General features: G+C 32.2%; 1 protein-coding gene across 1 annotated transcript; it reads left to right on the top strand.

Annotated features, from left to right (window-relative positions):
• The first annotated feature begins 149 nt into the window (after positions 1 to 149).
• On the top strand, positions 150 to 14,621 carry LOC143063587 (cilia- and flagella-associated protein 410-like). Its single transcript, XM_076235803.1, has 7 exons — positions 150 to 178; positions 244 to 404; positions 5,909 to 5,974; positions 7,387 to 7,610; positions 9,225 to 9,540; positions 12,719 to 12,809; positions 13,792 to 14,621. Exons 2-7 carry the CDS (start codon positions 307 to 309, stop codon positions 13,897 to 13,899), a joined length of 903 nt encoding a protein of 300 aa, XP_076091918.1. The 5' UTR covers positions 150 to 178; positions 244 to 306; the 3' UTR covers positions 13,900 to 14,621.
• Positions 14,622 to 14,896: the final 275 nt, after the last annotated feature.

The following is a 14,896-nucleotide window of genomic DNA, read 5'->3' as shown; positions in this document are numbered from 1 at the left end:
TATTTAGTGTGTTATCCAGTTTATTTATAGATACATGCATATGATATGGTATAATTATCAACGCGTAAATAGACTAAAAACAATAAATAAGAAAAATTATATCCGGAATTTGTTCGTGTCTTTTCGATGACAAATCGACTTTGTAGTTTATTATTCGAATTTCCGTTTCAGTTCAATCGTAACTACTCGGCCATTCTCGCTTCGTGCAACCAGAAAGGCCGAGTTGTTCCGATTGCGTTTCAGTTGTGAGGATAAACAATTTTTCTTTAAACAGTTGAATCCTTTGTTCAATGTTTTAGAAAAGAAATGGAATGTGAATATACCAAAGACAGATTAAGTGAAGCACTTGTCCTCGCAAGAACTAGAGCAACTGATTTCGAAAGCGTGAAAAAGCTCAACTTTTGGTATTTTTTTAATTATTTTTAAGCATGATGAGTGATGAGTTGAAATGATGATTCAATTTAAATAGAATCACACACCCAAAAGTTCTCACTGCAAGAAACATACAACAAATATTTTTTTTTAAATCTACCATTTTTCTTCTTAAAACTGTATGGAGAGAAAGAAAAGGAAAGATTTTGTACATTAATCTTATGTTATGGGTCACTTATAAAAAAAAAAAATAGTCCAAATAATTATGACGTCTTGAAAGGCTATTATATTTTTTTTTCTTTGACGCCTTACTTCTACGTAAGGCGTCAAAGAAAAAAATTATAATAGCCTTTCAAGATGTCATAATTATTTGGACTAATGGGTCACTGTGAAAACTGTCTAAATAGCCTCAAGGGACACAATTACAAACGATTTTTGAACTGAGATTAATATTTTTTTATGTTGACTACTTTTCTTGAATTGTTTATACCATAGAATTTAAGATGTATGAAGGCTTTCCATTTTGCATCATATCCCACATAAATTTTTATTCACGTTAAGATACTTAACAATGCTTAAGTAAGATTTCCTTGACCTCGTTTTACGAGTCAAGAGAGCCACATACATGTATGGAGGCAATTCCGAACAGCCCTATATTGATATATCTTGCAGAAGAAATCAATGACAACAGTCTAGATTGATAAAGCATACATTTATCTTTATCTCAAACACATTTTCATAGGAAAATAAGATGCACAAGTTTGTGTTTTAATTTACTTCAATTACTTCAGCAGTGGTTGCAGACGAAATGTCGGTCATGTGTAAAGGAAAGATTTCTGATTTATTTTGTTTTTAAATGTAAGTTCCTCCTTTAAAGGAGCACTAAATTCAAGTTTATCCATTTCGGCATGTTCGGTGGTTGTCTTCATGGTATTATCATTCATCTATGAATTTTTTTTATATAGGTCAACATTTCTTTCAGAGTTCTCTGCACTTTTCAATAAAATTAACATATTTTCTTTTTACCATAAATAGGGTCACATGAGTCTAAAAAACGTCAATTGTGGGGTTATTAGGGCAAGATAAAAGGCATCACGCATATTAACAGAATCAGGAGATATTTTTCTTTCTATATATTGTATATTAACAATAGAAGCTTAAGGCAATATGCACTTACCTTTATTTTTTTTTTTATATAACTTGCAGGCCAGATTGCCGTTCTTATATTTTTAGAATGATTTTGTCATCGTCATCATTACATTCACCAAGTGCACATAAATTGTATTATCATGAAAACAAGGGAATTTTAATAGGGTTTTTATTTATAAAAACATTTATTGATAAATATAAATAAATATGATCTCAGAGGGCAATCATTGGAAATCATTCGTAATTGTGTCCAGTTGTAATTGCGTCCTCTGGGGCTATGAGAAAATAAAGGGTGGAAGGTATACAGAATACAGAAGGTTACGGTGAAACTTACATAAATGAAGAGATAATGAAAAATGAACAAATTGATACCCGATTTATATAATTCCAAGACTGTCTGTTGGCACCAGAATCGACTAAGCTTGTCTGGCAAAACAGCCGTTGGACGTCAGAGTAATCTGGGACTAGTATCTTACTTACATGACTAACTTGAAAGTTGAATATATGAATCTATATATGAAAACAGGATTTTACATACATGTCACCTTTGCTAGCCAGGGGTCACGATCCACTCCCACTCTGCATCCAATCAGAAAGCAACTATAACATGATCCCCTGTAAATGTAGATAAACAATTGCCATGTGCATGTTGTGCAACAAGTCTGTACCCTCCAAAATAAACGACGATTTTAAGTGACAATTTAAAGGTTCTTAATCAACTAATAGACATGATACATTGCAGAAGTTCCTGTGTATGTTTCTTGCACAAATGGTCGAATGTCAATGTGATATGGGGACGAAGTCCCCTATTACGGAAAAAAAGAATTAAAAAATTAAAAATTAAAATCGGGAAAATATCCCAAATTTTTCATTCTACAATGTTCTACTAATCATCTATAATGAACTCAAAATCGTTAACTCTTTTTTTTTTAAATCCCTGCATCTGCACAGACATGACAGAAATCAACTTTCTGTTCTGGTCTTGTTTGCATGAGCTTTTGAATAAAATATATATTTATCAGTCTAGTAAAATATAAAGAAAGGAACTCAATACTTATTCATTTTTATACGACCCCAAAAAAAATTTGGGATCGTATAATGGTATGATGTTGTCGTCTGCGTCGTCTACGTCGTGGTTGTCCGAAGACACTTTGGTTTCCGGGTAATAACTTTAGTTAAAGTAAATAGATCTTTATGAAATTTTTTCAGAAGGTTCAATACCACAAAATGAAGGTTGGGATTAATTTTGGGGATGATGGTCCAAACCGTTTAGAAATTAGGGGCCCAAAAGGGGCCCAAAACAAGCATTTTTCTAGTTTCAGGATAATAACTTGTGTACAAGTATTTCAATTGCTCTGAAATTATATCACAATGTTTAAAACCACAAGTAGAAGGTTTGGATTCATATTCAGGGTTATGGGGCCAAAGTCTAGGAATTAAGGGCCAAAAAGGGGCCAAAACAAGCATTTTTCTAGTTTCCAGACAATAACTTGTGTGTAATTGTATGGATCTCTCTGAAATTGTACCACAATGTACCATATATCAAAGGGGAGGCTGGGATTAAGTTTTGGGTTAATTGCCCAAAATATGTAGGATTTAGGGGCCTAAAAAGGGCCAAAAAGAAGCATGTTTCTAGTTTCCAAACAATCATGACGATAACTTGTGTTTAAGTGTATGGATCTCTCTGAAATTGTACTACAAGGTTCAATACTACAAAAGAAAGCATGGGATTGAGTTTAAGGGTTATTGCTCCAATGGGGATTTCAAAAAGTGGGGGGGGGATTTTATGTTTACCATTTTTAAAGGGATTCCTTTTTTTTCAAAAATTTTCAAATTTCAAATTTTGAAAAGTTTCAAGAGGGAAATATTCAATTGCACAGTATTGTGCAATAGATTTGTTAGATCTTTGACCACATTAATTTTGTAACAAAAACCCATATTATGTAAAAAAAAAAATTGATCACAATCCAAATTCAGACAGTATCAATCTTGAATATTTTGACCAAATTTGCTCCCACTGTTCAGGGTTCGACCACTGGGGTCGTATATAGCTGCGCCCTGCGGAGTACCTGAAAGTTGAATATATATGAATCATTTATATGAAAACAGGATTTTACATACATGTCACCTTTGCTAGCCAGGGGTCACGATCCACTCCCACTCTGCATCCAATCAGAAAGCGACTATAACATGATCCCCTGTAACTGTACATAAACAATATTGCCATGTGCATGTTGTGCAACAAGTCTGTACCCTCCAAAACAAACGACAATTTTAAGTGACAATTTAAAGGTTCTTAATCAACTAATAGACATGATACATTGCAGAAGTTCCTGTGTATGTTTCTTGCACAAATGGTCGAATGTCAATGTGATATGGGGACGAAGTCCCCTATTACAGAAAAAAAAAATTAAAAAATTAAAAATTAAAATCGGGAAAATATCCCAAATTTTTCATTCTACAATGTTCTACTAATCATCTATAATGAACTCAAAATCGTTAACTTTTTTTTTTTAAATCCCTGCATCTGCACAGACATGACAGAAATCAACTTTCTGTTCTGGTCTTGTTTGCATGAGCTTTTGAATAAAATATATATTTATCAGTCTAGTAAAATATAAAGAAAGGAACTCAATACTTATTCATTTTTATACGACCCCAAAAAAAATTTGGGATCGTATAATGGTATGATGTTGTCGTCTGCGTCGTCTACGTCGTGGTCGTCCGAAGACACTTTGGTTTCCGGATAATAACTTTAGTTAAAGTAAATAGATCTTTATGAAATTTTTTCAGAAGGTTCAATACCACAAAATGAAGGTTGAGATTAATTTTGGGGATGATGGTCCAAACCGTTTAGGAATTAGGGGCCCAAAATGGGCCCAAAACAAGCATTTTTCTAGTTTCAGGATAATAACTTGTGTACAAGTATTTCAATTGCTCTGAAATTATATCACAATGTTTAAAACCACAAGTAGAAGGTTTGGATTCATATTCAGGGTTATGGTCTAGGAATTAAGGGCCAAAAAGGGGCCAAAACAAGCATTTTTCTAGTTTCCAGACAATAACTTGTGTGTAATTGTATGGATCTCTCTGAAATTGTACCACAATGTACCATATAACAAAGGGGAGGCTGGGATTAAGTTTTGGGTTAATTGCCCAAAATATGTAGGATTTAGGGGCCTAAAAAGGGCCAAAAAGAAGCATGTTTCTAGTTTCCAAACAATCATGACGATAACTTGTGTTTAAGTGTATGGATCTCTCTGAAATTGTACTACAAGGTTCAATACTACAAAAGAAAGCATGGGATTGAGTTTAAGGGTTATTGCTCCAATGGGGGTTTCAAAAAGTGGGGGGGGGGGGATTTTTTGTTTACCATTTTTAAAGGGATTAATTTTTTTTCAAAAATTTTCAAATTTCAAATTTTGAAAAGTTTCAAGATGGAAATATTCAATTGCACAGTATTGTGCAATAGATTTGTTAGATCTTTGACCACATTAATTTTGTAACAAAAACCCATATTATGTAAAAAAAAAATTGATCACAATCCAAATTCAGACAGTATCAATCTTGAATATTTTGACCAAATTTGCTCCCACTGTTCAGGGTTCGACCACTGGGGTCGTATATAGCTGCGCCCTGCGGAGCACCTGGTTAAAAATTGTTTGTTATGAAAAAACGTTACCTGATGACAGCGTTTCATTGTTCAAGCGCTATCATTGGTCAAGAATAATGTATTTTTAGAATGTACATGTATGTAACTTTAATCAACCAATAGATGGCCCAACATTGTTAATACAAATATTGGCTTAATCTGCCAAGGATGAAGTGCAGGGGAGTACATAATGTAGATCGTAACACTTGGCTTCTGAAGAGGCATATATGTATGAAATCAACTGTTCAGTAAAATATGTAGTATAAAAAATAAAATTTGGTATGATTGACAATGAGACAGCTCTTCAAAAGAAATCAAAATGACACAGAAATTATCAACTATACATGTACAGTTATTGTAGTTTACAGTATGGCCTTTCAATAATGATTAAATCCATACTGCATATACATAAATTTGTAGTCAGCTATAAAAGGCCATGAAATTACAAATGTAAAACAATTCAAACGAGAAAACTAACAATTTTATGTACAAAATAGTGAATGAAAAACATATGTAACACAGCAACAAGCAACATCCACTAAATTACAGGCTCCTGACTTTTATAAAACGACAAAATTTATATAGCATTGATAATGGTTCATATACATGAAAATTGATATAACATTAAATTTGTTGTTTTTAATAAAGTCAGGTCATTCATCAGCATCTTCATAACATTAAAGAATTGTGTGCATTCGTGTATTTATGACATTTACATAGTTTTATTTTTTAAAGGGGTTCAGGAATTAGAGATGTGAGTGTTGTGAAGAAACTTCCAAATTTAGAAGTATGTAGCTTAAGGTAGGCCATATTTCCTACATGTATCTATAAAAAGACTTGTTAAAGTACTAACACAAAAACAGGGGTGGTGTTCTGGAAAATATCCTAAGATTCATCCTACATATAGGACACATAGATCCTTATACCAATGTTAGGATAGACTCTTAAGTTTCATTGCATGTTAATCTTCACTTAACCATTTAACATGATCTTAGGACACTTAATTTCAGAGTCCTAAAGTTAGGAGGGAAGATGCAATATCTTAAGTTAAGAGATGGTTGAGAACATGAAATACATGTAGGACAAAGATGTGTCTGTCATAAGATGATCTTAAAACACATGCTACAATGTAATCCTAAGATACATTTGTAGTTTCAAGATCACCACCCTATTATAAATTAAAGCTAGATTTTCAAGATTTTTGAATTAAAATCTACATGTACTGTGAGTAATATTGAATCTGACAGTGATTTAAAATGTTATGTTGTTTTGACAACAATGAACCTATAACATGTATAATGTGTTTTTTTTATCTTTTCAATGACACTTGCTTAAGCCAGCAGGTGTAAATGTGGTCTTTGATCAATGTAAAAATTATAAATAATGAAATTCATATCTAGAAAGTCAAATGAATGTACAACCTGATTTTATTTATCAACTGACAAATGTTTGATAGTTCAAAATTTAAACCGCATGCTGAGCTTACTGCATGTTCATAATGAAAGTTGATAAATATATATTGGTATATTTTTTTGTATATTCTTAATTTGGGATGAGTTATAAAATCTGTTTCTGAGCCCTTCAGAATCACAAACACCCATGGAATTTTAATGGAGTTCCTGTTGCTCAGAATCTTTAGCTTTCTTTGTTGCATTTGGTGTACTGTTTATTGTCATGCTGTTGTCAATTGATACATTAGATACAAGAAGATGTGGTATGAGTGCCAATGAGAAACCTCTACATCCTATTCGCAATTTGTGAAAGTAAACCATTATAGGTCAAAGTACATTCTTTAACACAGAGCCTTGGCTTCCAAGCTATAGAGGGCCCCAAAATGACTAGTGTAAAACCATTCAAACAGGAAAACCAATGGTCTAATCTATATATAAAAAACGAGAAACAAGAACTTTTAAGTTGGAATGTCTCTTTAGAATGTGTTGCCTCTCTTTCTCTTATGATTGTAAAAAAGCTATGAATATAATAATTTGAATACTATATATAGCTGAAATAATGATCGGCACAATAAGGGACAAATGCCTATTCAATCCATTTCTGGGGTTCATAAATCCTGTATCCAATTGGTGAAATCTGACGTTAATGCATTTTTCAAATGCATTTGTTTTTTAATTTTATTGGTTTTCAAAGACAATTCAAGTATTGACCTATCATTAAAATGAAATTATTAATAAATTAGCTTCTTATTTTCTTTGCAGTGTGAATAACATATCAACATTGGAGGACTTTTCAGAATGTGAAAATCTTAGGGAAATATTCATTAGAAAAAATAAGATTGAAGATTTATCAGAAATTTGTCACTTAAAGACATTGCCAAACCTGAAGAATTTATGGTTGGCAGACAACCCATGTGATCAGACAGAAAACTACAGACAAACTGTGTTGAAAACTCTACCAAATCTTCAGAAGTTAGACAACATAGGTAACCCAATTTTGTTATTTGATTGTAGAGCATTAGAGTGTTGTGTCATGTAGTGATCTCCCCCACACACTGTGTATCAAGACAAGAATCTTGGTTCACAGCAAATTTTTAAATAGCTTCATGTATCTAGATGATCTAGACACAATCTTTATGAAATCATATCAGATACATATAGTATCACATTCAATCAATATACATGTAGTATCACATTCAATCAATATACAATATACATGTAGTACATGTATCACATTCAATCAATATACAATATACATGTAGTACATGTATCACATTCAATCAATATACAATATACATGTAGTACATGTATCACATTCAATCAATATATAATATACATGTTATATCACATCCATAACTTAATCTGAAAAATATCATTTCAGATAGCTTTTCATTCAATCAATAAAGCATCACCTTATCATAATGCTAAAAAGCCCGGGTAAAAACATTTGAGTATTGATGTTTTTAGTCAAATATGTGATTTTTTTCATGTTTATGATGCCACAGTGATAGCAAAATTACGAATACAAATGTACATATGATATCTCATCACATCTGCACCGAGAAAAAGTTTCCAAAGATTTGCAGCTTCTGGGGACTTATTATTAATCTTATCAATACTGTACAATTACATGTACCTAACCAATTTTTCTTGTTAATATCCTTTATATGACATGTAGAGGTACATATAATTATAAGACAGTTTTTTTCCATTTAATTTCAGTGTTCTCCCCAGGCCCTTAAAGGACCACGGGCCCGCGATGTATAATTTTCTACCGTGGTGGTATCGGTCTTGCCGCGATGTATAATTTTTCACCGTGGTGCTAAAATTATCGGTAAAAAAAATCATATAACGGTAAACCTTTCCGTGGGGTATAACATTTCAGATGAAAATTGACCAGTTCAAATCAGTTCAATCCAGTTCTGACAAGAAGATTGTTTACACCACGTGATCGATTTACCTTTTGAGGTTAACCTTGATGATTAGATTTAATCGATGTACATGATTTTTGTGTTTTAATTAATTAAGAGATCATAACTTAATGATCACAGACTTATGAGACTTTTGAAGGACAAGCAGACATTTGTTAATAAACTCTATTACTCCAGCCTTTGGTCATAAATGATTTGCGTATTTTTAAAATTTGAGTTACTTCCCCTGATTTAGCTTATTACAACAATGTGCTCCTAAAATATTATCCATCATTTGAAATAGAAATAAAGTACAAATTGAATGCAAAATTATATAAGGATGTTACCTCAAGGATAAAAACTTTCTTTGAATATACCAACAAAAATATATTGCAAATTATTTTTGACAATCATACTTTTATTAAAGCACAAACATATTATATTAAATAGGTAGTATATCCAATTATATAACTACTGACTGAGCTAGGGCTGTATGTTGTTGAAATCATCCATTTCATATATATAGCTGAAGAGTATAAAAGAAGTTTAATGATTAACTTTTACAAAATAAATTTACAATGATTAGAACTCAGCTAGACATAAGAAATTATTTCTTAATACATTATTAGGTTTAAGTTATTACTATTATTAAAATACATGTACATGTATCACTAATTTCCAATATTTTAGCTGTGTCAGAAGATGAGCTTGCTCAAGCCCAGGAAGATGGTGTAGACTTGTCACTTGATGTAGATCAAGATGAAGACGAAGAAGTCCAAAATGAGATAACACATGAAACACAGCAAGAAATTAATAAAAATGAAGAAGAAAATAAAGTTGACGCAACAGAAAGTGAAATTGACACTAAGTCTTCTAAAAATGAAACTCCTATTTCAAATGGTGCTACTAAAAAAGATATTAATAAAAAGAAAGAACCAAAAACGAAAGAAAAAGGACTTGCAGATTCCATGTTAGACCCTGTAACATTGTCTTGGGAGGAAACGAAGTAAGTTCAGTTGAGGCCTGTCCGAGATTACTCTGATGTCACACAACTATTTTGCCAGGCAAGCTGGGGCCTTGTCCGGCAAAACAGCCGTTGGACGACAGAGTAAACTCGGACTAAGTTGAGGCAGATAAGAGGGAGGTGAAAATAGAAAAAAAAAGTCAGTTGGCAAGATTACCCACCAACACATTTATTATAATATGTACATGTAGTTGTAAGCATGATCTCCCACAGCTAAATTCTAAACAGTAAAAACACTATATCTAGCTAGTGGTATATATGGAACCGATTTCTTTTTCTCACCTGAGCATATTGACTATATACATGTATTACAATGTATTTATAAATAAAAACAAATTCTTTCCAGCTTCAACTCATAACAATGTGAATGAAAAGAGTTACTGCCAACTTTTACTTTTTGAGATAAGAAAGTTAACAAGAAGTTGCACTTGGATTTTGTGCAAAGTAAATTTCCTCTTGAAAAATTTCATGCAATCTGTAAATTGTTAAAAATTCACAGTGTGTTAAAACAGGGAGTATTTTAATTACAAGCTAATTTTTAGCTCACCTGGCCCGAAGGCCAAGTGAGCTTTTCTCATCACTTGGCGTCCGTCGTTGTCATTAACTTTTTACATTTTGAACTTCTTCTAGAGAACCACTGATTGGAATGAAACCAAACATAGCATGAATGTTCCTTATGAGGTGCTGACCAAGTGTTGTTACTTTGTAGCCGATCCAACATCCAATATCCAGCGGGGGACTTAGTTTAACATAGGATCCTATGGGAAATGCATACAAATGACTTCTTTTAGAGAACCACTGAATAGAATGAAACCAAACATGGCATGAATGTTCCTTATGAGGTGCTGACCAAATGTTGTTACTTTGTAGCCAATCCAACATCCAAGATGGCCGCCAGCAGGGGACCTATTTTAACATAGGACCCTATGGGAAATGCATACAAATGACTTCTTTTAGAGAACCACTGAATGGAATGAAACCAAACATGGCATGAATGTTCCTTATGAGGTGCTGACCAAGTGTTGTTACTTTGTAGCCGATCCATTATCCAAGATGGCCGCCAGCAGGGGGACTTAGTTTAACATAGGACCCTATGGGAAATGCATAAAAATGACTTCTTTTAGAGAACCACTCAATGGAATGAAACCAAACATAACATGAATGTTCCTAATGAGATACTGACCAAGTGTTGTTACTTTGTCACCATTCCAACGTCCAAGATGGCTTCCAGTGGGGGACTTAGTTTAAGGGCAATTAACACCTGGCTATTTAATCTCTTAATTGCCTTTAGTGTCCGACTTTAAGGGATTACAATTAAAGGTGATATAATTTTTATGATCATAATCGATAATAGATGAAAGTTCAAAATTGAGGACAAGTAAAATAGCATCTTCAAAATAATTTTAGCGTTGCGGGAATAATTATAGCGTCGCGAGAATTATTATAGCATCACAGTGAAAAAATATAGCGTCGCGGTACCGCAACGCTAAAACGGCCTGGGGAGAACACTGATAGGACCCTATGGGAAATACATACAAGTTTCTTCTTATAGAGAACCACTGAATTGAATGAAACCAAACATAGCATGAATGTTCCTTATGAGATGCTGACCAAGTGTTGTTACCTTGTGGCCGATCCATAATCCAAGATGGCTGCCAGTTTGGGACTTAGTTTAACATAGGCCCCTATGGGAAAAACATACAAATGTCTTCTTTTAGTGAACCACTGAATGGAATGAAACCAAACATAGCATGAATGTTCCTAATGAGATGCTGACCAAGTGTTGTTACTCGTTGTCATTGCAACATCCAAAATGGCCGTCAGTGGGGGGACTTAGTTTTTAACATAGGACCCTATTGGAAATGCATACAAAAGTCTTTTTCTAAAGAACCACTGAAGTGAATGAAATCAAACATAGCATGAATGTTCCTTTCCTTATGAGGTGCTTGCCAAGTGTTGTTACTTTTAGCCAAATCTTATATTTTTTTTATATGATTTCAAAAACCCAAGTAGAATCAGGTGAGCGATACAGGCTCTTGAGAGCCTCTTGTTCAATGTTGCACCAACTCATCATTATAATTTTCTACACCAAAGGAGAAGGTTCAGTAAGCCCCTTTTTGGCCCCAAAATATAGCAGTTTTAGAAAATTGTGAATATGTAGTCGTAAAGATATTTATTGAAAAGTAAAATGCTTCTGCTACATAAATATGGGCTGTTTTTGACAATACAATGCATATATATCGAGTATTAGCATCATTAAGTCATGCTAAATTACTGAAATCTTCAACATTTTAGCATTTTAGTTAAATTTTAGACGGTTTTCGTCTTAAACGAAAGTGGCCGCATTCGTGTTCATCCATAATATTGAAATATAAGTTGTATTTGATAATAATACATAATATATATAAAGATTGAGGATGAACACCGATGCGGCCATTTTCATTTTTGACAAAAACCATCTGAAAAATGAAGATTTTTGGCATATTTGATAGATTTTTCATATTTAAGCTTCAATCGGAGCGTTTTTAATGACTTAATCAGTTAAAATCTTTCACATAAACTAATTGAATCAATTGAAATAGACACTAAAGTGTTTAAAACGTGTCTAAAAGCTTTCGTTAGATGAACTTGAAAATTGAGGCCGAAATCAGCCCTTACCGGCCCTACTCCTTTCAAAATTATTCCATTGAACAGAAACTGAGTATTATGTCATAAGATATATGGACAAAACAGACATTGGATGTAGAGTTGTCTCATTGGCACTCATACCACATCTTCTTATGTCTGTGTGATTAGACAGACAGATAAACAAAGTATATGTAGTATATCGTTGACTCTGTGATAAGGATTTTAAAACCAAACTTATTGTATATATATCAGAATATACTCAACTAACATTTAATTATGTAATCTATTCTTTCTACCTACCTGGATTGTACCTGGATTACTGCAGCGATTTTTAATAAGTTGAAAACTTCTTTAGCTGCCTTTAAATATGTTTAATTAAACTTTATTAATAATTTATACTAATAAACTGTGAGCTGTCACTTAGTAAGGTTATTTTATTTTATAATGATATATGTAATATTTGCCATTTCATGTGAAAAACTTTTATTATGTAATCAATCAGTTTATGTAGGTATATTTGTAATGCTTTCAGTAAAATCAGAGAAGAGTTGGGATTGAAACCTTTGCCATTAGAGAAGATAACATCTCCAAGACCAGTGCGGAGCACTAAAGAAAAATCACGGGTATAAACTGTTTACATTCTAAATACTACTAAAATATAGTGTTATGATACTCAGAATGGTTGGTTTTATTTGTACATATACTTATGACATCAATTTCAATATTTCACTGCTTCATATAAAAAAGAAGATGTGGTACGATTGCAAAAGAGGGGCGAAAGATACTAGAGGGACAGTCAAACTCTTCAATCAAAAATAAACTGACAACGCCATGGCTAAAATGAAAAATAAAAACAGACAAACTATAGTAAACATGACACAACATAGAAAACTAAAGACTAAGCACAACAAACCCCACTCAAAACTGGGGTGATCTCAGGTGCTCTGGAAAGGTAAGCAGATCCTGCTACACATGTGCAAATGAGACAACTATTCACAAGAGACAAAATGACACATAGATTAACAACTGCACCAAACCTTCCTCCTTACCTGGGACAATGGTGTAACAGTTACTGTACAATATAAGAATGAACTATAAAAATCAGTTGAAAAAGGCTAAAATCATCAGAGGGATACAAATAGAAATACATCTATTAAAACACAGAGTAGACGTGGTCAGTTCTCTTTATTATTATTAGATCTTGTGGCAACATTTGGATCTCAATGGTCTACTTTTCATACTTGCATTTAAAAGTTTTTGTTTTATATTATAGATCTTTATAGATGTTGGTCACTTATTGTTAAAATTACAGCAAAACAAAGTTCTTGAAATATTTACATACCATTATAAATAGCATACCTGTATATATTATTTTTTGTGACTTTGAAGTAGTGCCCATTTTGGCCTTTTCATTGCTGTAGTCTAATATTTCATACACAAGTTAAACAGTTTCTTAGAAACAAATAGTTCTGCTTTTTCAGGAAACTGTTAAGAAGGGCATTTTACACCAAGGGTAGAGTTGTATATAGAAGATCTATTGAAGTGTGTTATTTTGAATAACTAAGCTAACTAAGCACATATTGCATATATTTATATCTTTTTCAGAATGCCCATGTGTTACAAGCTGTTTTACTTCTTTTAAGAGATCTGGATAAAGACCATCTTGAGATTGTTCAGAACACAGTACAAAGGATGCTCTCATCGGATTCTTAAAACAATGATTAATTTTTACACTATAAATCATTCACATGTTAACCAATTTTCTTACAATTTTTCAATGTTATATTGATTGTTACAGAAGCTTTCATGAAAAATCTGTGTTATTCAAGTTTGTGTTATTAAATGGCTATATCAAGGTAACTACACCTAATATTTTCCACTGGACGTTGAGTTAGCAACAATAATTCAGTCAATGACCGTACATTTTTCTAGAAGTTTTCTAAAGAATTATTTTTTCAGCATCTCATATTTTTAAACTGATATTTTATTATTCTAAATCTAAAAGAAAATCAGTAAACATATAAATGATTTATTTTGTATTATTTGCTTATAAGACTACAAGAAATAGATTCTGCAATTGTTGCATGCAACTTGCATTTATGTATTTATTCCATGTTACAATGTACTAGAATGATATATATTTTTTCTTAATTTTTTGTTCATTTAAATCATCATATTTTTGTACTCTTCCTGAAATTGTTAAATGTATGTATTAACTAAGAAGGCCTTTTTATACACATAAGGGTTGTGATTGGCTGGGATATACAGAATATGGAATACTGTGTGATAAACAAAAGGCCATATTAAAGGGCAAAAAATAAAGAAAAGAGAAAAATAGATAGGCAAAAAATAAATAATAAGAATAATCTGGTGCTAAATTAAAAAGAATAGTGGGAAAATGCAAAAAATATAAAGAATGGAGAAAATTGACATAATAGAGAAAATTTACCTACAAATTAAAGAATAGAGAAAAATAACATAAGAAATTACATAAGAAATTAAATAATAGAGAAAAATAACATAAGAAATTACATAAGAAATTAAATAATAGAGAAAAATAACATAAGAAATTACATAAGAAATTAAATAATATAGAAAAATTACATAAAAATTACATCAGAAATTAAAGAATAGAAAAAATTACATAAAAAATTAAAGAAATTAAATTCAGAATATAGAAACGCAGGACCGTCATCCAGACCCTCACACA

The sequence above is a fragment of the Mytilus galloprovincialis genome, chromosome 2 (genome assembly GCF_965363235.1).
Source record: "Mytilus galloprovincialis chromosome 2, xbMytGall1.hap1.1, whole genome shotgun sequence".
Taxonomy (NCBI): domain Eukaryota; kingdom Metazoa; phylum Mollusca; class Bivalvia; order Mytilida; family Mytilidae; genus Mytilus; species Mytilus galloprovincialis.
Note: the sequence above shows the minus strand (reverse complement) of the source record. Positions and strands in the feature narration are given on the sequence as shown.